Here is a 24,690-nt window from a genome sequence, read left to right as displayed (position 1 = left end):
TGTCTATATGTAGGCTTAGTAGTATATCAAATGCACTAAAATCAATAAAGAAATACATATATGCCCGTGTTTGAGGTAATGTCATTAATGGAGAGGAGAACGGTAACGGAATTCAAACATGCGTGGGATAAACATAAAGGAATCCTGTTCCGAGGGAATGGATCCTCAGAAGCTTAGCTGAGATTGGGTGGCAGAGCCGGTGGTGGGAGGCGGAGCTGGTGGTTGGGAGGCGGGGATAGTGCTGGGCAGACTTCTACGGTCTGTGCCCTGAAAATGACAGATACAAATCAAGGTAAGGTATACACAAAAAGTAGCACATATGAGTTTATCTTGTTGGGCAGACTGGATGGACCGTGCAGGTCTTTTTCTGCCATCATCTACTATGTTACTATATTGTTCTATTTCCTGAGGGCTGGTTGCCATGGTATACAACTGAGGGCTCCTATGCTCACTATTAATATTTATTAGTGTGTGTATATATCAATAATTTAAAAAAAAGTAGTTCTTTTTCTAGTCTCTTATGATTAGTATATACTTTGAAAGAGTTTTTGTTTGTTTGTTTGGAAGTCTGCCAATGACTTAACATCTTTCAACATGTGACTGGGCAGACTGGCCCACTGAAGTTTGCCCGCCAAATGCCAGACTGGCCAATCTGGCCCTGCTGTGCCCAAGCCAGTATTTGCTGAGAAAGAGCTGTCTTTTACTGAGGAAAATAGATAACCCAGCCCCCAACCTTCCCCTTAATCCTTCAACCTTCCCTCCCACGCTAACTCCCGAGTAGAGGGAGGTAACGAACTTACTACTTTAATACAGCTCCAGTCACTTAGAGGCCCATGCAGTAAATCTTGCAGTAAAGTCCACACTCTACCGTGAAATTACTGCTACAAAAATACCACAGCATACTATCCTATATAATAAAAGGCACCTCTAACATTCTGAAGCTGACTGCATGGCTGAGGCATTCCTGCTCTCTGTATCCATCTCCTGAATTGACATCACGTACTTCCGGGTTCGTCACAAGCAGAAGTGACCACCACACGAGGTTTCTCGGCTTCAGAATGTTGGAGGTGCATTCTATTAAATAGGATTGGTCAGTTCCTTGAAGCACAGCCAGAGCTCAGCGTCCTGCACAGTAACGCTCAGACACCAGAGAGAGGGGGGGGGGGGGGGCTGACACCAGAGAGGGGGGGGGAGGTATCTCTGTCACACACACACTCTCACAGTCAATGTCTTTCTTTCTCTCTCACACTCTATGTCTCACACTGTATCACATTCACTCTCTACTGTATGTGTCACACAGTCACTCACACACTCTCTTGGTCTCATACACTCAGTCTCACAGAGAGTCTGTATCTCACACACACTCTCTCTCTTGCACACACTGTATCTGTGTGAAACACACTCTCTCTCACACTGTCTCACATAAGCACTTGCACACACTCTCATGCTCACACACACACTCTCTCTCTCACAGACACACTCACACCCAGACTCACTCTCTCTCTCTCACACACATACACTCGCACATTCACTCTCTCTCACACACACACAGTCACTCTCACATACACTCTCTCAAGCATACACACTCCGAGGAAAACCTTGCTAGCGCTCGTTTCATTTGTGTCAGATACGGGCCTTTTTTTATTAGTACTACTACTACTACTATTTAGCATTTATAGTAGTCAATAAGCATGAAAACTACCGCTGCATTAAAATCATGGCAAATTTCAGAATGCAGGAAGTTATTTATTTATTGTCACATTTGTACCCTGCGCTTTCCCACTTGTGGCAGGCTCAATGTGGCAATGGAGGGTTAAATGACTTGCCCAGAGTCGCAAGGAGCTGCCTGTGCCTGAAGTGGGAATTGAACTCAGTTCCTCAGGACCAGAGTCCACCACCCTAACCACTAGGCCACTCCTCATGCCCTTGCTATATTTTGATACCCGCAGTTACCCCAGGTCTATAGCTGGGGTAATTACAGACATGTAAATATAAGATGCACTGATGCAGGGTTACGCTAGTTCTGTAATGGAATCATAGGCTCTCGCTGTGCAACATTAGGGTCCCAAAAAGGAGGTGACCACTTACAGATTTGGCCCTTTCAAATTCCTCAGAATGGACTCTGCTGACCACCGCTTTTTGAATTCTGCTCGATTCGTTCCTCACCTAAATAACAGCTTTCAGTACTATTCCCGTACTGGCTACTCATCAGCTATGTGGAGCAGCCTCAGACAGTCTTACTGAAGTCCAGATAAGCATTATCCACTTGCTTCTCTAATCTCTCAGTTTTTTTTGATTCTTCATGAAACAACTCCCTTGTTAGCCTGATAAGATCTTCTCTTTCTAAAACAATCTTGTCTACGGTTCTGTAGTTTGCTTGTTTCAAGATACTGTCTTTTTTTTCATATCGTTCACATGCTTCAGCGTCATTCTCAAGAGAAGCTCAGTTGAGAAGTTTACTCTACTTTCAGAGGATAACCGAGACATGGTTGTTCTATTAGATTTCACTTCATTATTTTTCTCCTTCTAGTGATGGTTACCGTTATGTATGTTTACAGTTTTATTTCTTTTCTGTGGTTTCAAAATTTCTGTTATGAGTTCTTATTTTATTTTTTTTCATTTATACGTTGAGGTATGAGCTATAAATTATTTGTAAAAGGTATGAATTGCTTTATTAATAATTGAAAAAGATAGTTTGGGATTTTGTTTGTTTTGGAGTTGGTATAACCGTGTGATGGAAGTTCATGTGGGATTATTGTTATATTTAGGTCAATATTTATGCTGTGCTTTTAAGATCATTCTTATGAAAATAAACTGCTGCTCTGACTTAAATTGCTCCTAGCTATTGCTAGAAGGAGTGTAAACTGGAAGCAAATAAAGAAAGCAATGCAATTTAGTAGCTGTTACCTAGGGCTGCTCTCTACCAAAGTTAGACTAACATATCTGCCATTAGTACATAAGTATTGCCATACTGGGAAAGACCAAAGGTCCATCGAGCCCAGCATCCTGTTCCCAACAGTGGCCAATCCAGGTCACAAGTACCCAATAGAAGCAACATTCCATGTAGAACCCCAAAGAATAGCAAGATTCTAGAATTCTAAAGAATAGCAAGATTCCATGCAGAATTTCAAAGTGTAGCAACATGCCATTTGGAACCCCAACGAATAGCAAGATTCCATTCAGAATCCCAAGTACATAAGTATTGCCATACTGGAAAAGACCAAAGGTCCATCGAGCCCAGCATCCTGTTTCCAACAGTGGCCAATCCAGGTCACAAATACCTGGCAAGATCCCAAATATGTACAAAACATTTTATACTGCTTATCCCAGAAACAGTAGATTTCCCCCCCAAGTCCATTTAATAGCGGTCTATGGACTTTTCCTTTAGGAAGCCGGCCAAACCTTTTTTTTAACTCCGCTAAGCTAACCGCCTTTACCACATTCTCTGGCAACGAATTCCGGAGTCTAATTACACGTTGAGTGAAGAAACATTTTCTCCGATTCATTTTAAATTTACTACGCTGTAGCTTCATCGCATGCCCCCTAATCTTAGCATTTTTGGAAAGCGTGAACAGGTGCTTCACATCTTCACATTGTCTGTCTCCTTCTTGTTCCCACTTTTCTGGAGATGGTCTGTATCTGCTCTCGATCATACTCTCTCTCTCCCTTAACTTTCTGTATCTCCAAAGAGAAGATGTGGAATAGAATTGCCAGAGAGGCATCAGCATTTTGTAGTGCATTTTCAGCATCCCAATGTATTATGTCCCTTGGCCATCCCTGTTCTCATTTGTGTGCTTCAGGTACACAAATGAGAACAGGGTAATGCCACTATTTCCTGTCTTAGATGTATCAACTTCCCATAGGTGGTCGGTGGCCCAACTGTTTGGGGAGGCTAAAGGGGGTGTACCGGCACAAAAAAATCACTGCATATATAATATACACATAGAGTGCAGGAGTGGCCTAGTGGTTAGGGTGGTGGGCTTTGGTCATGAGGAACTGAGTTTGATTCCCACTTCAGGTACAGGCAGCTCCTTGTGACTCTGGGCAAGTCACTTAACCCTCCACTGCCCCATGTAAGCTGCATTGAGCCTGCCATGAGTGGGAAAGCACAGGGTACAAATGTAACAAAAATAAAATAGATACTATTGAAGATTCTACATGGAATGTTGCTACTATTGGAGATTCTACATGGAATGTTGCTATTCCACTAGCAACGTTCCATGTAGAAGGCTGCGCAGGCTTCTGTTTCTGTGAGTCTGACGTCCTGCACGTATGTGCAGGACGTCAGACTCACAGAAGCAGAAGCCTGGGCGACCATGTTGGTGATCTGCAAGGGCCGACTTCTACATGGAATGTTGCTAGTGGAATAGCAACATTCCATGTAGAATCTCAAATAGTAGCAACAGTGGAGGAGTGGCCTAGTGGTTATGGTTAGGGTGGTGGACTTTGGTCCTGAGGAACTGAGTTCAATTCCCACTTCAGGCACAGGCAGCTCCTTGTGATGCTGGGCAAGTCACTTAACCCTCCATTGCCCCATGTAAGCCGCATTGAGCCTGCCTTGAGTGGGAAAGCGCGGGGTACAAATGTAACAAAAATAAAATAGATACTATTGGAGATTCTACATGGAATGTTGCTACTATTGGAGGTTCTAGATGGAATGTTGCTACTATTGAGATTCTGTTGCTACTATTTGAGATTCTACATGGAATGTTAATGTTGCAATTCCACTAGCAACATTCCATGTAGAAGCCTGCGCAGCTGCAAGTGCAGGCTTCTACATGGAATGTTGCTAGTGGAGGAGTCGCCTAGTGGTTAGTGTGGTGGACTTTGGTCCTGGGGAACTGAGTTCAATTCCCACTTCAGGCACAGGCAGCTCCTTGTGACTCTGGGCAAGTCACTTAACCCTCCATTGCCCCATGTAAGCCGCATTGAGCCTGCCATGTGTGGGAAAGCACGGGGTACAAATGTAACAAAAAAAATAACAAAACTTATTCAAATACAACCAGCAATCAGCCAACAAAGACCAGCAGTCTAGAAACAACTAGGCAGGTAAAACAAAGAAACGTCCTCATTCGGCAGACACAATAAGTAGTCCCTTAAATGCTGCTTAAATGCTACTAGTTGGGTGTCTTTTTTTAGTCGTAAAGGCAATTTCTTCCATTCAAGTGGCCTAGAAACTAAAAAAGCTCCTTTCTTTGTTAGTTCCCAGTGCGACTATTGTAGAGGGAGCACAGCAAGATCACAACTCATTGCAGACCACAACAGGAGCGTAGCTAGGTGGGGCCACGGGGGCATGGGCCCCCACAGATTTAGCCCTGGCCCCCTCTATTTTCACCCCCCCCCCCCACTGCTGACCCTCCCCAGCTGCCAACCCTCCCCCACCTTCACTGGTGGGGGTTGGGGACCCCCGCCAGCAAAAAGGTACCAGGCAGCGGTGGTGGCAGGAGGGGGAATCGAAAGTGGTGTGGGAGGGTCGGCGGCGGGAGGGGGAGTAAAAAGTGGCAGGTGGCAGCAGGGGTCGAAAGTAGCGGGAGGGGGTTCGGCGGCTGGGGGAAGCGGGCTAAACTGTGCCTCCCCCACCTCGGGCTCTGGACCCCCCTCCCGCCGAGGTCTGGCTATGCCCCGTGGTCATCACAATGGATGGAACAGAACATACCACTGAACAGCATTTTTTAAATAAAAAAAGCAATCTTGATAAAATGCTCAATTGATCAATAATAACGGTTTAAACTTCACATGGGAAGCAACAGGCAACCACCGTAAACACTTCAAATATGTCGTAACATGCTCAGACCATGGTAGCATGTGAGTTCTGCTGCCACCAGTGCTACAGGAAGTCTGGGCAGGCACCAGCTCTGCAATGAGCTGCTGACAAGAGGGAGATGAGCCCAGGGTACAGAGGAAAGTGGTAATGTGGCAAGGAGCAGGGATCAGACGCTTCGTTCTCAGACTGCCAGTAGGACGTTTGGGTGCCAATACTACTACTTAACATTTCTAGAGCGCTACTAGGGTTACGCAGCGCTGTACAAATTAACGAATAAGGACGGTCCCTGCTCAGAAGAGCTTACAATCTAAAGGACGAAATGTCAAGTTGGGGTAGATGAGATTTCCTGAGAAGAGATGTAGTGATTAGGTGCCGAAGGCACAAATGCCCAAATGGTGGGGCCCAAAAGTATTTGCCCCAATTATGTACAGGTACATTCCCTGCCCCTGTTGGGCTCATCATCTAAGGTTATTTTTTGTATCTGGGACAAAGGAAGGTTAAATGACTTGCCCAGGGTCATAAGGAACCACGGAGGCAATCAAACCCAGTTTCCCTGACAATTTAACTCACCATACATAAAACAATATCAATTAGCCATCCTCCCATCTCACATCATTCCCACCACAATAACCACTCATTCTATAATTATACAGTAACCATCGTACATGTGTTCGTCATGGAAGAACGATTCAGTGCAACCATGCTATGTTAGTGGACAATTTGTTATGGAAGTACTCAAGCGTCCAGTCCAGAAGACAGGATTTCTTCCTTTAATCTTCCAAATTAAAGTTAGAACTCAATGACATTGGAACAAATAGGAGATAACGAAAGACACTTTGAGAATGTTTTAATATGCTTTTAGAAGAACGAAAATGTTCCGGAAAGAACAGAAACAGTAAAAAGCTTTCTGTCTGTCGAGCATGTTCAAGTGTACAGCGCTGCGTACATCTGGTAGCGCTATAGAAATGATAAGTAGTAGTTGTGAATATGCTATAAAGCATATGAAATTTGGGATTTTTTTTTTTAATTATTTTATTTGTACCCCACGCTTTTTCCCACTCATGGCAGGCTCAATGCGGCAGGCAATGGAGGGTTAAGTGACTTGCCCAGAGTCACAAGGAGCTGCCTGTGCAGGGAATCAAACTCAGTTCCTCAGGACCAAAGTCCACCACCCTAACCACTAGGCCACTCCTCCACTATTAAAACAGTATAGATCCATTTTAACCTTTAAATGACAATCCAATCACATTTTAATCATCTGAATTAGTCCAGGAGGAAGAGATGGACTCCTTATCAGCACAACCTTAAACTTTTCCAGATATTACCAAAGCATTACCAAAAGCCTTGAAAACGACGTACGGCCACCTAAACTTCCGGAAATCACTAAAAACCAACCTGTTTAAAAAGGCATACCCTACCAATCCAACTTAAATGCCTAATCTCTGCAACACAACCAAACCAAAGCACGTAATGAACATAACACAACTCTTCCGTTCGCCGATTCCCTAATGTGGTGGCTGTGCCACATGAACTTGATCTTACCACAACATCATCCTGTATTTGTTCACACCGGAGCCTGCAAAGGACTCTCCGGTACTATGTAAGCCACATTGAGCCTACAAATAGTTGGGAAAACGTGAGATACAAATAAATAAATAAATAAATAAAACATTGCAGTAAAGCATATGCATCATTAAAATTCTTGGTATTAAAGTGACTTGCATCCGAATAGGATCGAATAATTCAAACTGTGTGCCTAACTTCTGTAAATGATCTCACATAGCCAAGATTTTTTTTTCCCTCCCTGGATTGTCATCTTGTTTAAATCTGAGAATATCTTTATTTTGGACTTTCTGAATTGGAGGCGAGTTTTATGTTTGTCTATCTGTATAGTGGCTAAAACTTGTGGATAGCAAATCACTTTAATAATGAAGGGTCTTAGTTACTCAATATTGCAGGTCTTGAAGTAGGAGAATGATGATCCCGCTCAATGTTGAAAGGGTAATACAATTTAAGGCCAAAGTTTCTTCTGCACCTTCTCGAATTCCAAGATCCAAAGATTATTACAGCGGGCTCTATTGACCTTCAAGATATCTCTGTAAAGCTGCTATTGCTTTAGGGATGGTGCTATACCAAATTTAAGGCCTTGGCCTGCAATTCATAGCCTGCTGATATTGATATGAGAGTGCTGTTTAAATTTTAATTGTTAACCATTTCATGTCTATATGTAGGCTTAGCGGTATATCAAATGCACTAAAATCAATAAAGAAATACATAGGTATGCCAGTGTTGATTTACATTTTGCTGAGTTGTTTTCTAATATCTCCAATTTCTTATCGTAATTCAGTAAGAGCTGTCACTTTTTCTTTTAAAAGACCTTTCAAAGATAATATTTTCTCCATGATTGTTTGAAGGGTAATCTCTGCATCTTTTGGGGAGCTACCATTTAGGGATGGGTAGTCGGAAGATTATTGCTTTATTTCATTACCTGTGTCGTTTAAGGTCATTTTCAATTTCTTCGGGAGTTTGCTTCCTTTTGTCGTCACAGGTGCAATGTCATTTCAGCCCCCCCCCCCCCTTCAAATCCCTCCCCAAAGGGCAGACAAACCTCATTGCATGTACGCCTCCGCAAGAGCAGACAATCCTTTCCTCCCTGCAGACCCCTTCCCATAGGCTTCTTAGGCCTACCTGAATATCCTTTGTGATTGAAATGTGATCTCCATTTGCTCCTGCCTATGACCTCATTTGGTCTTGTGCTTAACCGTGTGTGAATGTTTTTTCTGTGGTACATTCTAATAAAGCACAATTTTATAGTAATCAGCTTCTACGGCTAGTGGAAGCAAATGGGATAAACAGAACTCAAGGACAGCGGCTAACCCGGACTTCAGTGGGATGGGTCATACGGTTTAAGGGTCATATGTTCTCAGAAACTTTAAAAATCCTTGGAGTCACCATTGACCACCACCTAACACCTGAAACTCACGCAAACAACACAACCAAAAAGATGTTCTACTGCATGTGGAAATTGAAAAGAATAAGACCATTCTTCCCAAGATCCGTCTTCCGCAGCCTAGTGCAATCACTCGTACTCAGCCATCTGGACTATTGCAACTCACTATACGCAGGTTGTAAAGAACAAACACTGAGGAAACTTCAAACAGCCCAGAACACAGCAGCCAGACTCATCTTCGGGAAACCAAAATACGAAAGTGCGAAACCCCTACGAGAGAAGTTACACTGGCTGCCAATCAAGGAATGCAATACTTTTAAAGTATGCACACTAGTCCACAAAATCATTCACGGTGAAGCCCCAGCCTACATGTCTGACTTAATAGACCTACCACCCAGAAACGCTAAAAGATCATCCCGAACTTTCCTCAACCTCCACTTCCCTAATTGCAAAGGCATAAAATACAAAATGCTGCACGCATCAACCTTCTCTTATATGAGCACGCAATTCTGGAATAAACTACCACGAAATCTGAAAACGAACTATGAATTAACCGACTTCCGTAAACTATTAAAGACTCATCTCTTTGAAAAAGTCTATCGAAAAGATCAAAACACATGAAGTCCACACACACTGTAAACAATGCAGCAATACATTCTCCTCAGTACTACTATCCCCTGTAACTTCAACAAACTTAAACCTAAATTTTACAGGTAAAAAACATTAAGCCCGAAAGTTCTCCTGCTAATGTTCTGTTGCCCTACCAGTATCCGTTGTTCTTCTAGTGTTCAATCGTCTTTCTCCATTGTTTTACTCCTCTTAACGATACCTGGACCTTGTTCTAACTTAACTCCTCAAAATGTAACCATAATTGTGTTGTAACAAATTGTACTTCCATCATTACAATGTATTGTAAGCCACACTGAACCCACAAATAGGTGGGAAAATGTGGGATACAAATGCAATAAAATAAATAAAAAAATGTTGATCAAGAATGCGAGGGGTAGTGATGCTTTAACAGCAGCTACAACATGTAAAAGAAGGGGCAAGGAACGACTTAAATAGTCTTCCCTTCATGCAATAAGAATGCTGTGTACCATACAGGGGGCATGAGTAGTAGGCAATTAGAAATTAAGTACAGTACAGTCTCAATTGTCCAACCTTTGCTTATCTGACCATCCGACAGACCCTTCCCCCCTCCCCCCCCCCCCCCGGTGCTAAATTAGCATGAGTTAGTGGTAAAATAACATGTCATTCCCCCCCCTTAGTGTGAAGAGTTTTACTGCTTGATATTCAGACTGTGGCAGATAACCGGATATTCAATGCTGGGTTGTTTCTGGTGATCGACATTGAATCTGGTTTTAACTTTCACTGGTCTGACTTTAACTGGCCAAGCTGATATTCAGTGCTGGATGGTTAAAGTCAGACTGGCCAAACTTATTCTACCTATTTTGGTAGCCAAATATGGCCGCCAAAGTTGGCCGGTGTGCCTTTAAAAATCAGCGGCTAGCCAGTTATATCACACATTATAACCATCTATCTTTAAGCTGCCAATCGGTGATATTCAGTGACGGATAGCTGGCTATTTGGTGCTGAATAAGGGTTGTCTTAGCGGCAGTTTTTTTTTTAATATCGGATGGTTTGTCTCTGGTGACCAGAGTGCTGATTGTGATTTCATAATGGTCTCATTCCACCAATGCCTAAGAACCAACATTTGTATCCCACATTTTCCCAACAATTTGAAGGCTCAATGTGGCTTACATTTGCCGTAATGGCGGTTGCCATTTCCGGGTAACAGAATTACAAATGGTAATGTGTTAAGTTGCATACATACATGGTAACATACATGTAACATAACGTACGTGAACAGATCATTGTATAGATATAGATCATGTGCATATATATGTTAAGGAAGAATAAATTATGGTAATACATGAAAGTTCTTGAGTAAGAAATTGGAAGAATAAATTATAGTAATACATGAACTTGATGGCTTGATTGCCCTATACTTGGCTCACTTGTATTACATATAGAAGTGATTTTGATTTCTAGAGACGTTTCTTTACTTAAGGGGAAAAGTTATCAACATGGGCTACTGTTAAGACATGTTATATTACTGTTAACCCCAGTTGTTAGTAACTAGGTATCACTGCATAAAATGGCATGAGTTGTAGTAAAATAACCCATCTTATCGGTCACCTGCTTTGATAACTTCCCTCCAAAGTACACGAAAACAGCACCAAAATGTGAAGGTAAGAACCCCCCGCACACACACGTATAGTCCAAACACCAATACAAAAAAGTAGGGGTGGACCAAGAAATCTCATCAACCGAGGGTCAGTAGAAGCAACATTATTCAGCACCACATGTGTATAGGACCCGGCACAGGTCCGTGTTTCGACGGAACAACCATCTTCTTCAGGGGTCGAACACTTACAATTGGAAATCACAAAGTTTGGATACAGAGTGATATATTGATAAAACCGATATGAATCAGTGAAAACTCGATGGATGCCAGAGAATGTGGTAAAGGCGGTTAGCTTAGCGGAGTTTAAAAAAGGTTTGGACAGCTTCCTAAAGGAAAAGTCCATAGACCATTATTAAATGGACTTGAGGAAAATATACTATTTCTGGGATAAGCAGAATAAAATGTTTTATACTTTTTGGGGATCTTGCCAGGTATTTGTGACCTGGATTGGCCACTGTTGGAAACAGGATGCTGGGCTTAATGGAACCGTGGTCTTTCCCAGTATGGCAATACTTATGTACTTATGCCATACTTTGTGATTTCCAATTGTAAGTGTTTCACCCCTGAAGCAGACGGTTGTTCTGTTGAAACACAGCACCGTGTCGAGTCACATACACATGTGGTGCAGAATAAAGTTGCTTCTACTGACCTTTGACTGATGAGATTTTTTGATCCACCCTACGTTTTTGTACTGATAGCTTCCGTCCTACGTTACTTGACCAATATTTCTCAATGCAGCAAGAAGAAGGTGACTGTACCATCAGCAGAGAAGTTGATTGGCATTCCATTAATTTTATCAGCATCAGCTGAGCTCACTATTGAACACGATGTATGTATTTCTTTCGCACACATACACTCACTCAAAATATTATTCAAGATTAAAAGCCAGGCATGCAAAGGAGCTGCATATTTATGAAGCCCCTCAGCATACATTTCTAAGCTTCAGTACACACAAAATAAAGCAGAAGGAACCTGAATGTCAGTGTTTCTTAAACACTGAACAAACCAAATTACTTCTGAAAACAGACTAAAAGCACTCAGTTTCTAAAACAGGTCAGCGATTAGTCACAACCCCTTGCACACAAAGTGAATTACTTTAAATGGCGCTGCTAATCCTGGACTAATCTTTTATCTGAACTCTGTTAGAAGCTGAAATAATGTCAATGTACTAAATCCACAACAACAAAAAAACCACATCCTAAACAGAATAACGATGCTCACTGCAGTGAAACCCCAAGATGGATGTATGATAATATTGCGACTTACGTCCATCCACAGTCTTTGTTTCCAAATGTATCAGGTCAGAAACTTTATTGGAGCTTGTTATGGACCTAAAAAAAGGAAAAGAGAATGAACAAACTAGTTACACTAGTTACTAGTCATACTTCTTTTGTACATATCACACCTCAAGAGTATGCATGTTTGGCCTTAAATTATGTATATACCAGGGGCGTATCTGGACTCCGGCGGTAGGGGGGGCCAAAGCAAGTGGGAGGGGGCACATTTTACCCCCCCCCCAACGACCCCCCCCCCCGCCATCGCCAGTGCCAGATCCCCCCACCAACGACTCTTCACCCTCCTCCCCCCGCCGCCAACCCTCCCTGCTGCCGTTGCTTACCTTTGCTGGCGGGGGGTTGGGGGTCTCCTGCCAGCAAAGGTAAACAATGGCAGCGGGGGAGGGTTGACGGCAGTAGGGGGTCCAGGGCGAAATCTGCGGGGGCCCAGGCCCCTGTGGCCCCACGCAGATACGCCCCTGGTATATACAAATACAGCCTATGAATATTCATTGTGCATTGCCTGAAAGCTTGATTTTGGGAACCTACAAGGACGTGTTGCCTACTCTTCCAGTAGAACTTAATTCCTTTCTTCAAATAAAAAGTTTACCTGTACATTATCATATCTACTTGCGAGGTCTTTAAAAATAGCTTAATAGACAAGATAACCCTTTACAGTGTCTGATCACTTGAAAAATGATTGTATTATTGCTTCATTATTGTTGTTGTTGTTGCAATAGATTAACACAGTGTAGTACATGTTTCTTCCGCTGACAAAAAAAAAAAAAGCACGATGCACCATTAACTATCTACAGCTCAATCAACTGGCCGAATTGTACCACTTCCAAACATCTGATTACTAAAGTTACAATATATTACGTTCTAAGTCACTCTGAGGAACCCTGACAAGTCCCCATTTGTACTGCAGCAAATACACCAGCTAATACACACACTTATTCAAACATAATCTAATAGACAGAAGCCAGCAAAATCAATCTTTCCTGATTTTCTCAGCCATAAATTTCTTACAGCTTTGTTAAAGCCCACTTACATGAAACACAGAAACCTGCAGCATGTCTGCAGATAACTTAAAAGTCATCCATTCCATCTGATTTCATTCTTGCTGCAGTGCTGTAGACCACGCTGCTCGCTGCTTCAACAGCATGGAATCGTCTGCTTATCCCACCATTGTCTTGAATTATGCCCATTTCTGTCTTCTTCCCCCTGAGAGATTGTCAGGCTCATTTTCGAAAGAGACGTACGTCAATCTTTTGACATAAATCGGCACTTGGACGTCCATCTCTCAGAGACGTCCGAATCGGTATAATCGAAACCCGATTTTGGACGTCTCTATCGGAAGTCCGTCGCAAGGACGTCCAAATCTCAAGGGGGCGTGTCGGAGGCGTGGTGGAGGCGGGACTTGAGCGTTCCTAAGACTTGGACGTCTTTGAGCCATAGTGGAAAAAAAGCAAAGACGTCCATGACTAAAATTTGGACGTTTTCACCTGGACCTGTTTTTATTTCGAATAAGGCACAAAAAGGTGCCCCAAATGACCAGATGACCACTGGAGGGAATCGGGGATGACCTCCCGTTACTCCCCCAGTGCTCACTAACACCCTCTCACCCTCAAAAAACATCATTAAAATATTACTTTCCAGCCTCTATGCCAGCTTCAGATGTCATTCTCAGGTCTATGACAGCGCATGCAGGTCCCAGGAGCAGTTTTAGTGGGTGCAGTGCACTTCAGACAGGTGGACCCAGGCCCATACACCCTATCTGTTACATCTGTGGAGGAAACAGTGAGTCCTCCAAAACCCACCACAAACCATCTGTACCCACATATAGGTGCCTCCCTTCACCCGTAAGGGCTATGGTAGTGGTGTACAGTTGGGGGTAGTGGGTTTTGGGGGGCTCAGCACACAAGGTAAGGGAGCTATGTACCTGGGAGTATTTTACGTAGTCCACAGCAGTGCCCCCTAGGGTGCCTGATTGCTGTCCTGGCATGTCAAGGGGACCGGTGTACTACAAATGCTGGCTCCTCCCACGTCTAAATGGCTCGCATTTGAACGTTTTAGACTTGGACTTCTTTGGTTTCGAAAATCGCTCAAAATCAAAGACGTCCAAATCTAGGGACATCTAAATCCAGGGATGTCCATGGTATTTTTAAAACCAAAGACGAGCGTCCATCTTTTTTCGAAAATGACCTTCTCCCCGCCTCTGAATTTGGACGTTTTACAAAGACGTCCAAATTCCAACTTAGACGTTTCTTTCGAAAATGCCCCTCCATGTCATTCATCTACTCCTCCTTCAGTGAAGTAAATATTTCCTGATGTTGCTCCTGAGTCTGCTCCTTGGAGCCTCATACCATGACATCCTGTTCTAGAATATTCTTTCCTCTGAAAAAACTTACTTTTCATGCATTGCTGATTACGTCAAGGTATATGCTTCCTCTCTATTTTTCCTTTTATTTATATATTTAACTCTTATGTTGCATCCCATAGGATTTGGATTAATGAAGCCCCAGTTTGCAATGGGATGTCCAGGTCAGGACATTCACATTTCTTTGGTATTTTCAAAAAAGCTATGTGGACCCTTTTGTAAAATGCATATAAGGATGTTGTCATGTATATTGGGAGCAGGGATTTTACACAAATAGTCATCAACAAAACGAACAGTATCTTTCATCCGCTTCCATGTACAGTATAAGTGCAAGCATTTATATGTACCTTTTGCCACTCAAAATCAGTATAGGAGTGTCTAAACTCTGAGGCATGGAGGCGTGGCCTAGTGGTTAGCGCACCGGTTTTGCAATCCAGAGGTGGCCAGTTCAAATCCCACCACTGCTTCTTGTGCTCTTGGGCAAGTCACCTACCCCTCCATTGCCTCAGGTACAAACTTAGATTGTGAGCCCTCCTGGGATAGAGAAATATCCAGATTACCTGAGCTACTACTGAAAAAGGTGTGAGCAAAATCTAAATAAATAAATTATGTACTTATGTACATATCTGATTGCATCCTGATTAGGTGGGACTTTCCCATTCTCTATGTTGCTTCTTACTTTCATTCTTCTAAGTCACTTTTTTTTCAGCCAAAACATCATTTACATTTGTTAACTCACATAAAAGTATGTTTTACTGTAAAGACGATGCAATTATTTCTAAAACAGAAATTAGACAGATGCCAAGTAATTAGGGCATCACAGTTTTTGCTCCGTGCTTCATCACATGAGAAACCAGAGATTGTAAAATGCTTTGAGACCGCCTCTCTTTCGTTCAGCATAGCCAGCAGGTCAGAATCTGAAAGCCTTAGATCATGTTCAAAGGAATAAAGAAAAATCTATATTTAACAAATCACAAACCCATGTTTGGTTGAGTTTAGTTTAAGTATTTGATACACTGCCTTTCATTGTGTATTTCAAAGTGATTCACAGTGTCTTTCTGTGTCTTAACATTTATACTTTACAGACTCCAGATTCAGTTTGTCTTTCCCACACAAAAAGTAATTATTCTTTTGGATCCAGAGAGAATTTTATAGGATTGAAGTTAGATTCTGTCAGCTTGGCAGAGCAAATCTTTTTCTCTTTAAATAGTCTATCTAGTACTCCACAATTTCCTTTTTGTTGAACTAAAGAAGGGTATTTATTTTAAGCAAGATGAATTCTAATTTGGACAGGAGAGATGCTGTTTCTATCCTGCAGCACACTTTTTTTTTTCTAGATATCGAAACCCTTCTCCCATGTAAATTTGCTAGAATATGGGCCACCTTCTGGATAAGGGGGAGCCTATTTACATAGGATGGACCCTTCCTTTTAGAGAGGGATGACTGGGACAACTGCTGCCAGTGCATAATTTCTAGTGAAAAAGGTGCTACTACTACTACTACTATTTAGCATTTCTATAGCGCTACAAGGCGTACGCAGCGCTGCACAAACATAGAAGAAAGACAGTCCCTGCTCAAAGAGCTTACAATCTAATAGACAAAAAAATAAATAAAGTAAGCAAATCAAATCAATTAATGTGAAGGGGAAGGAAGAGAGGAGGGTAGGTGGAGGCGAGTGGTTACAAGTGGTTACGAGTCAAAAGCAATGTTAAAGAGGTGGGCTTTCAGTCTAGATTTAAAGGTGGCCAAGGATGGGGCAAGACGTAGGGGCTCAGGAAGTTTATTCCAGGCATAGGGTGCAGCGAGACAGAAGGCGCGAAGTCTGGAGTTGGCAGTAGTGGAGAAGGGAACAGATAAGAAGGATTTATCTATGAAGCGGAGTGCACGGGAAGGGGTGTAGGGAAGGACGAGTGTGGAGAGATACTGGGGAGCAGCAGAGTGAGTACATTTATAGGTTAGTAGAAGAAGCTTGAACAGGATGCGAAAACGGATAGGGAGCCAGTGAAGGGTCTTGAGGAGAGGGGTAGTATGAGTAAAGCGACCCTGGCGGAAGACGAAACGGGCAGCAGAGTTTTGAACTGACTGGAGAGGGGAGAGGTGACTAAGTGGGAGGCCAGCAAGAAGCAGATTGCAGTAGTCTAAACGAGAGGTGACAAGGGTGTGGATGAGGCTTTTGGTAGAGTGCTCGGAAAGAAAGGGGCGGATTTTACGGATGTTGTAAAGAAAGAAACAACAGGTCTTGGCAATCTGCTGGATATAAGCAGAGAAGGAGAGAGAAGAGTCAAAGATGACCCCAAGGTTTCGAGCTGAGGAGACAGGGAGAATGAGAGAGCCATCAACAGAAATAGAAAACGGGGGGAGCGGTACTCAAATGGCAGGCCACCCTTCAGGGGTGCGAGTGATCACTGAGGGACCCACCCCCACAATAGCCAGGCCCCCTGCAAACAGTAACAGAATCTATGATAAGGCAGAATTATTGAGTAGAGCCTGAGCTCTTTCATTAAAACTTGGAGACCATGGGTCAATTTTAGCAGACAATGGAAAAGGTGCCGGTACTCAGTACTCCCAAGTACCCCCTAAAAAAAAGCCCTGACTGTTGCTAACTTTAAACTAGAATACAGGGGAAAGTCAACAGTCACTTAGGGGCTGTTTTACTAAGCTGCAGTAGAGGGGGTCCTGCGACAGTGGCAGCTCATGTTTTTGCCACTCCCAGAGTCCCCTATTATCTCAGCGAGTAAAAGGTGGAAAAAAAGAAATGGCCATGTGGTAAGTTCGCACCCATTTCAAGGGGAGCACTTATCACCACCCATTGAGGTAGCGATAGGGTCTCCCGGCAGTAACCAGGAACAATTTTTTTCTACCTTTGTTGTTTGGTGATTTTGTTTTTCTATCCATATTGGTCCAGTCTCTGATTCTGCTGCTATCTGCTCTCTTAACTCCATTTCCAGGGCTTCCTTTCCATTTATTTCTTTACTTTCCTCCTTTCTTCTTCATTTCTTGCCCTCCATCCATGTCCAGCAACCCTCCTCTCCCCTCCAGCCACCCATGTCCAGCCACCCTCCTCTCCCCCTGCCCTCCCTCCCAGCACCAGGCAGCCCTCCCTCCCAGCACCAGGAACCCCCCTCTTCCTGTGAAATTTAAAAAGCGTACCGTCCTCGGGGTTAAGGCAGTGTGCAGTGGCAGCGAAGCGCGTGTTCTTTGCTCGGCGCGCCTTTGGCCTTTCTGTCTCTCAAGCTCTGGTCCCGCCTGAGGGGCGGGACCAGAGCTTGAGAGACAGAAGGGAAGGCCAAAGGCGCGCCGATTGAAGAACATGCGCTTCGCTGCCGCTGCACGCTGCCTTAATCCCGAGGAGGCCGGTACGCTTTTTAAATTTCACAGGAGGAGGGGGGGGGTTCCTGGTGCTGGGAGGGAGGGAGGATGGGCGGGCAGCCTGATGCTTGTTGGGTTGGAGGGAGGGCGGGAGGCAGCGAACTGGTGTTCAGAGGGAGAGAGCGTGGGTGGACCAGCGACGGCGCGCGTGCCAAGGGAGAGGGCTCTGCGTGCCCTCTCTGGCACGCGTGCCATAGGTTCGCCATCACCGGTTTAGGCTATGAGAAATAAGATCTGGGATCTGCCAGGTACTTCTGACCCAAGGCCTGCAACTGCTGGAAACTGGATTTTGGACCTGATGGGCCTTGGTCTGACTCAGTATGGGTTCTATATTAGGAGGATCATAGTTAAAGGCTAAATCCCTACATTAAAAAATGATATCAAGAATATAAATATTGATTCAAAGATTTTAGGGATGTGCATTAGTACACATTCTGTTTTTGTTAGTGTGTCTTAAAACAAGCGCATACAAAATCAATTTTACACACATTAACGTAAGAATAAAACCAAACACAATCAATATGCATATATCAAAAAGTTTTAATAAGCATTACAAGTTTTTTTTATTAAACTGAATTGCCTCCCCACCCCCCACCCCTGACAACTGGGGAAAATTCTGAAAATTCCAAAAACACATCCCTGTGCACATCCCTACAAAATCTGTCCAGTTGACTTCTGAAATTGCAACTATATCATTAATATTCCACAGTTACATTCTAGGTTCAGTGTGGTGGATTACAACGAGAACAACCAGTCGACTCAAACTCAGAAACTGCAGAATTAAAGCTCCCTCAAAATTCAGTCGTTTAAGTAAGGAGTTAATAAATAGGCTCACAACTTCTTCCTGAATCTTATATAACTCAATTCTGATCTAATCACATTTGACAAGGAATTCCAAATTCTTTCCGACTGATAGCAGAGTAATAAAGTATGCACACATTTATTTTCCATCTGAGACACTGAGGGAACATTAAGTAGTAACTGAGTTTCAGAGTGGAGACCTTTCCTGGAAACCACTTGGCAACAGTGGTCATAACAACATAATCAAATCTGAAGTAATAACTAGAGTGAAGACACTAAGGAGATCAAGGGGATTACTAAAGATTACTGCATGCCATCTGTTGCAGAACCACAGTTCCCTTTAAGCTGAGCAGGTGACCTTCATCTACAGACCTGCCAGTGGTGTGGTGGGGGGGGGGGGGGGGGTCGCTGTTCACTATCGCATTTGCAATAGTGAGGGACAGACAAGTTCTGCAGGAGTCCAGGGAAACTGCCAGTCCCTAGTGATTGAAAACACAATATTGAAGCACAACCACACCCCCTCCCCCTACTGGTAGCAATGCAACACTCAGCTTAACGGGAACAGTGCGCAGGCCTCTGGCACTCTCCAGTACTGGCATTAGGCATTTAAAAATTTCTGCCCCCCCCCCCCCCCCCCCGGTCTATTTTTGCACATACCCACAGCAGGAATATTCTTCTCTCGTTCCAGCGGTGGTTCTGTGCTCTCCCTGCTGCACAGATAATGAGCCATTCTGCTGGGGAATGCTCCTCCCTTATTGTCACGTAGTTTCCTCTGATTGGTCCGTCTTACGTTGCCTAGTGTTGCCTGGGAACGGTGTTGTGATGGTCCTTTGTGTTTCAGAATGTTGAGGGTGTTTTTTCTGATTAGTCCGTCATGCGAGGGCGGGGCAGAGACACATGGTCAGTGTTGTGGCTTCACCACCATGAATTCATGAACCCTTCAGTGAGTGAGTGACTGAGTGACTTCAGAACGTTGTCTTCAGAACGTTGAGGGTGAGTTTTATTATAGTAGATGATGTGGCAAAAGCAGTTAGCATGGCAAGGTTTAAAAAACATATGGACAAATTCCTGGAATAAAAACTCCAAAAACTATTGTGATAGATCTAGGAGAATCCATTGCTTACCCCTGGGGGGTAATTAGCATGAAAATTTGATACTTTTTGGGATCCTGCCAGGTATTTGTGACCTGGATTAGCCATTGTTGGAAAGAGGATACTGGACTAGGTGAACCTTTGGCCAGAGTATAATTCCTATGTTCTTATGTTTTAATAAAATTAGCTAAAGGCATGATATGCACAGCCACAGACTGAAATAACCCCAGATATTCAATGCCAGGACAAGGCCACTTTAACCATTGCTGACAAATGGGCTTTTTTCTATTGCTTTCGTTAATGGCCATGGACTAATATTACCATTAATGTGCGACCATTTAAAAAATATATATTTAGATAGCAGTAAAGGATCCATATGTTAAATGTGAGCTAACCAATTAGTGCACGGTAATGTACACCAGGGGCGTAGCCAGACTTCGGCAGGAGGGGGGTCCAGAGCCCGAGGTGAGGGGGCACATTTTAGCCCCTCCCCGGAGCCACCAACCCCCCCCCCCCCCGCCATTGCCGACACCCCCCGCCGCCACCGCCACCACCACCAACAACAACAACTTTGACCCCCCCCCTGCCAATGCTCCTCTCAACCCCCCTCCCGCCGCCAACCCTCCCCCGCCATCGCCATCACCTACCTTTGCCTGTGGGGGACCCCAACCCCTGCCAGCTGAGGTCCTCTTCTTCCTTCGTTCTGTTTCTGAGTCTGACGTCTGATGAAGGAAGAAGAGGACCTCGGCTGGCGGGGGTTGGGGTCCCCCGCCAGCAAAGATAGGTGACAGTGACGACAACGGCGGGTTGGTGGCGGGAGTGGGGGTCGAGAGGGTCGTCGGCAGGGGGGTCCAGGGCCAAATCTATGGGGGCCCAGGCCCCCGTGGCCCCACGTAGCTATGCCCCTGATGTACACGTGCTAACTGTTTAGTGCAGGAATGCCCTCTCTCTGCTCCTGGCATACCCCCTCAAAAAAAATTCTCTACCCCCAAAATAGTGTGTGCATGCCAAAACTAATACAGGATGCTTTAGCACTCAGCTTCCCAAACTGTGGGTCAGGACCTCAGATAGGACCTGCCTTTGGGGGTCAATATCAAAATCAGTCTAAGGCTGATAAACTGCTAATTCCCCATGATCAGGGTTTAATGTGGTGTACATAGTCAACAAAGTGTAAATTATAGAAATATATTATACAAATATACTATAGAAATATATATATACCTCAAGATTTGCTGAACAAAAATGTGAAATGGCAAAGAACTTTGTTCAACTCTGATTCGTTGCCAGAGAATGTGGTAAAAGGCGGTTAGCTTAGCGGAGTTTAAAAAAGGTTTGAACGGCTTCTTAAACAAAAAGTCCATAGACCATTATTAAATGGACTTGGGGAAAATCCACTATTTCTGGGATAAGCAGTATAGAATGTTTTGTACTTTTTTGGGATCTTGCCAGGTATTTGTGACCTGGATTGGCCACTGTTGGAAACAGGATGCTGGGCTTGATGGATCTTTGGTCTTTCCCAGTATGGCAACACTTATGCACTTATGTAGATAGGAAGGAAATTCCAGAGCACTAATCCCATGGTTGAAAAAAATAGTTCCAAGTATTTTAAGAAAGTGAATTTTACCAATATTAATTTAACATAATACAAAAACGATGTTGGAAATGGAAACAGTGTCCAGACACAATACTAATCAGTCATTCAGAGGTACTTACATATAATATCTGAAAGAACAAACAGTTTGAAAAGAAATGTGTTTATGTAGCAGGAGCCAGTGAGGCCTAACGATATGAGAAGATTTGCCAATCCTGAAAATCAATCTAGCAGATGTATTTTGAATAAATTGTAATTTCTTTTTAAAAGTTTGGCAGCAAATCCCAGATACAAGACATTACAGTAGTCTAGGAGGGGAAGGATAGTCATCTGGACCAACAGAGCAAAAACATCCTGAACAAAATAAGACCTTATTAAGATGCAACTGCCTGAGCCTAATACAAGTCTCACCCCATAGCTGATGAACGTGGGAATTGTAAGAGCAGGATCAAGAGAACACCAAAGGCTCTGGATTCCCCACAGTCATTTACAAAGGAAAAATATTCAACATAAAGGACTATTTTACATGCTCATCTTCCAATGTGGTATATATCATTCAGTGTAAGAAATGTAATGAAGGATGTTATATTGAAGAAACAGGCCAGATGTTTAAGACAAGATTCAATCTACACAGACATCACATGAAAATAGCCGGTGCCAGTTAGGCCCCCACCCCTGTGGGCCAACACTTTACAAGACCAGAACACTGCACCAGTGATTTCACAGTAAGAATACTGAAACGTAATTTTAAAACAATACAGGAACGTAAGACCTTTGAAATAAGAATGATTGAATATTTTGACACCCAACAAACAGGACTTAATAAGGATCTGGGTTTTCTAACTCATTATAAAACATAAAGCTGTATTTCTCTGTTTATTTCTCTGTTTATTACCCTCCTCTCACCTACCAACACCCATTCTGTTAGAATATCAATGAAATGCTTTGATGTCCCCATGCACACCCCTACCCTCCCACTCTGTCAGACAGTCAAAGTAATGCTTTGATGTTTCTCTCATATATACTATCTGCTACCACATTTGCTTATTTCCGATCTGAGGAAGAAGGGCAACCTTCGAAAGCTAATCAAGAAATGTATTAAGTTATGTCCAATACAAAAGATATCATCTTATTTTCTTTTCCATGTTTTACTTTGTTTGATTTCTATTGAATTCCACTGACAAAACACTATCATCTGACCGGACAATTGTGAATGGTCCCTAATATTAGAAACTTTGAATCACAATACCTTAGTTTTGTTTGGGTTTAATTTCAGTTGGTTAAGTGATGCCCATTCTTGGATCTTATCCAGACATCTAGAAACTTCATTAACAAGGTTAGAATGGTCAGAGGAAACTGGCAGCAATAGAAGAATATTTGTCGGCATATGAAAGTAGTAATTCCTCCATCCCCAGCTTGATCTTATCAAGTGAAGCCATCAAAAAGTTAAAGAGCATTGGGGGAGAGAAGACCCCTGTGGATGGGCCCAGAGCTAACTTAGATAGGCCCTTCCACGGCACGGTACTCCACAGCACCCCCCACCCCCCCAGAGATATTTTTAAAAATTATAGATTTTTTCACCTACCCCACATCAACATCTCTCCTCTTCCGCGGCGTCTTGGCATCTGCCTGCCCGTCGCTGAACCCTGTCCCTCCCTGGTGTACCTTACAGGTGTCCCCGGCACCTGCAGTGATTCAATTATTGCTGCCTGCACCGGCCCTGCAGGCTTCCATCGGCCAGGTCCTGCCCTAGCTTTCATCATTTCCTGTCTGGTGGGACCTGGCCGATGGAAGCCTGTGAATCTGGTGCAGGCAGTAAGAATTAAATCACTGCAGGCACCGGGTGGGCCTGAGCCAAGAATCGGCAGGCCTGTGCCCACCTAGGCCCACCTGTAGCTATGATACTGATTCTGACCAGCATGAGATACCCAACAAGTGAGACTGACCAAGAACTCCTGGAACCAATTAACAACAGTTCCATGGATTCCAATCCCACTTAAACGTTCTTTCAGGAACAATATGGTCAACAGCATCGAAAGCCACTGAAATGTCAAATTGTAACTAAACTGTTTGTGTGCCAGCAGTCAATTATTCCTTCACAAACGAAGTTAAAATTAGAAGGAACTCTGTACTGTGAGCTGTTCTGACTCTGAATTGAGAGCTGTTTAGACATGAAAAATCTGTTCAAGCAAGTTGAAAAGAGACGTCTTACATAAAGACTTCATCAGTTTAGTAAATACAGGAATACTAGTCACTGGACGATAGTTAGATGGAGTTGTCAGATCTAAATCAGCCCCTTTAGGTATGGAGGTCAAAATAATACACCCCATATCCAATTTCAAGGAACCAGAAAGCACCAAATTATTAATCTCTAGAGTAATCCATTGTAAAAGAGCAGATGGAATAGAAGGAAATAGAAAAACAGGGCATTTGTCCAGAGAACATTGGGGTTCTTTCACAAAGATGTGCTAGTGTTTTTATCGCGTGCTAAAAATAAACATGCACTAAACATTATTGCCTATATATTTCTATGGCTCTCATAAGTACATAAGTATTGCCAAACAGGGAAAGACCAAAGGTCCATCGAGCCCAGGATCCTGTTTCCAACAGTGGCCAATCCAGGTCACAAATACCCGGCAAGATCCCAAATATGTAAAAAACATTTTATACTGCTTATCCCAGAAATAGTAGATTTCCCCCAAGTCCATTTATTAGCGGTCTATGGACTTTTCCTTTAGGAAGCCGTCCAAACCTTTTTTAAACTCCGCTAAGCTAACCGCCTTTACCACATTCTCTGGCAACGAATTCCAGAGTTTAATCACACGTTGAGTGAAGAAATATTTTCTCTGATTCATTTTAAATTTACTACATTGTAGCTTCATCGCATGCCCCCTAGTCCTAGTATTTTTGGAAAGCATGAACAGACGCTTCACATCTACCCGTTCAACGCCACTCATTATTTTATAGACCTCTATCATATCTCCTCTCAGCCGCCTTTTCTCCAAGCTGAAGAGCCCTAGCCGCTTTAGCCTTTCCTCATAGGGAAGTCGTCCCATCCCCTTTGTCGCCCTTCTCTGCACCTTTTCTAATTCCACTATATCTTTTTTGAGATGCGGCGACCAGAATTGAACACAATATTTGAGGTGCGGTCGCACCATGGAGCGATACAAAGGCATTATAACATCCTCATTTTTGTTTTCCATTCCATTCCTAATAATACCT

The 24,690-nt window shown here is 43.3% G+C and overlaps 1 protein-coding gene across 1 annotated transcript in view; it reads right to left on the bottom strand.

Moving 5' to 3' along the window:
- SORCS1 (sortilin related VPS10 domain containing receptor 1) overlaps positions 1-24,690 on the bottom strand; it is a 588,550-nt gene that overhangs the window by 281,547 nt on the left and 282,313 nt on the right. Inside the window, exon 6 of the mRNA XM_030204718.1 lies at positions 12,229-12,293. Within this exon, the coding sequence (XP_030060578.1) occupies positions 12,229-12,293 (65 nt within the window). The remainder of the gene's footprint in view (positions 1-12,228; positions 12,294-24,690) is intronic.

Source organism: Microcaecilia unicolor, chromosome 5 (assembly GCF_901765095.1).
Source record: "Microcaecilia unicolor chromosome 5, aMicUni1.1, whole genome shotgun sequence".
In the NCBI taxonomy this organism is placed as follows: Eukaryota; Metazoa; Chordata; class Amphibia; order Gymnophiona; family Siphonopidae; genus Microcaecilia; species Microcaecilia unicolor.
The sequence above is the reverse complement of the archived record's forward strand: the minus strand, read 5'-3'. Positions and strand labels throughout refer to the sequence as shown.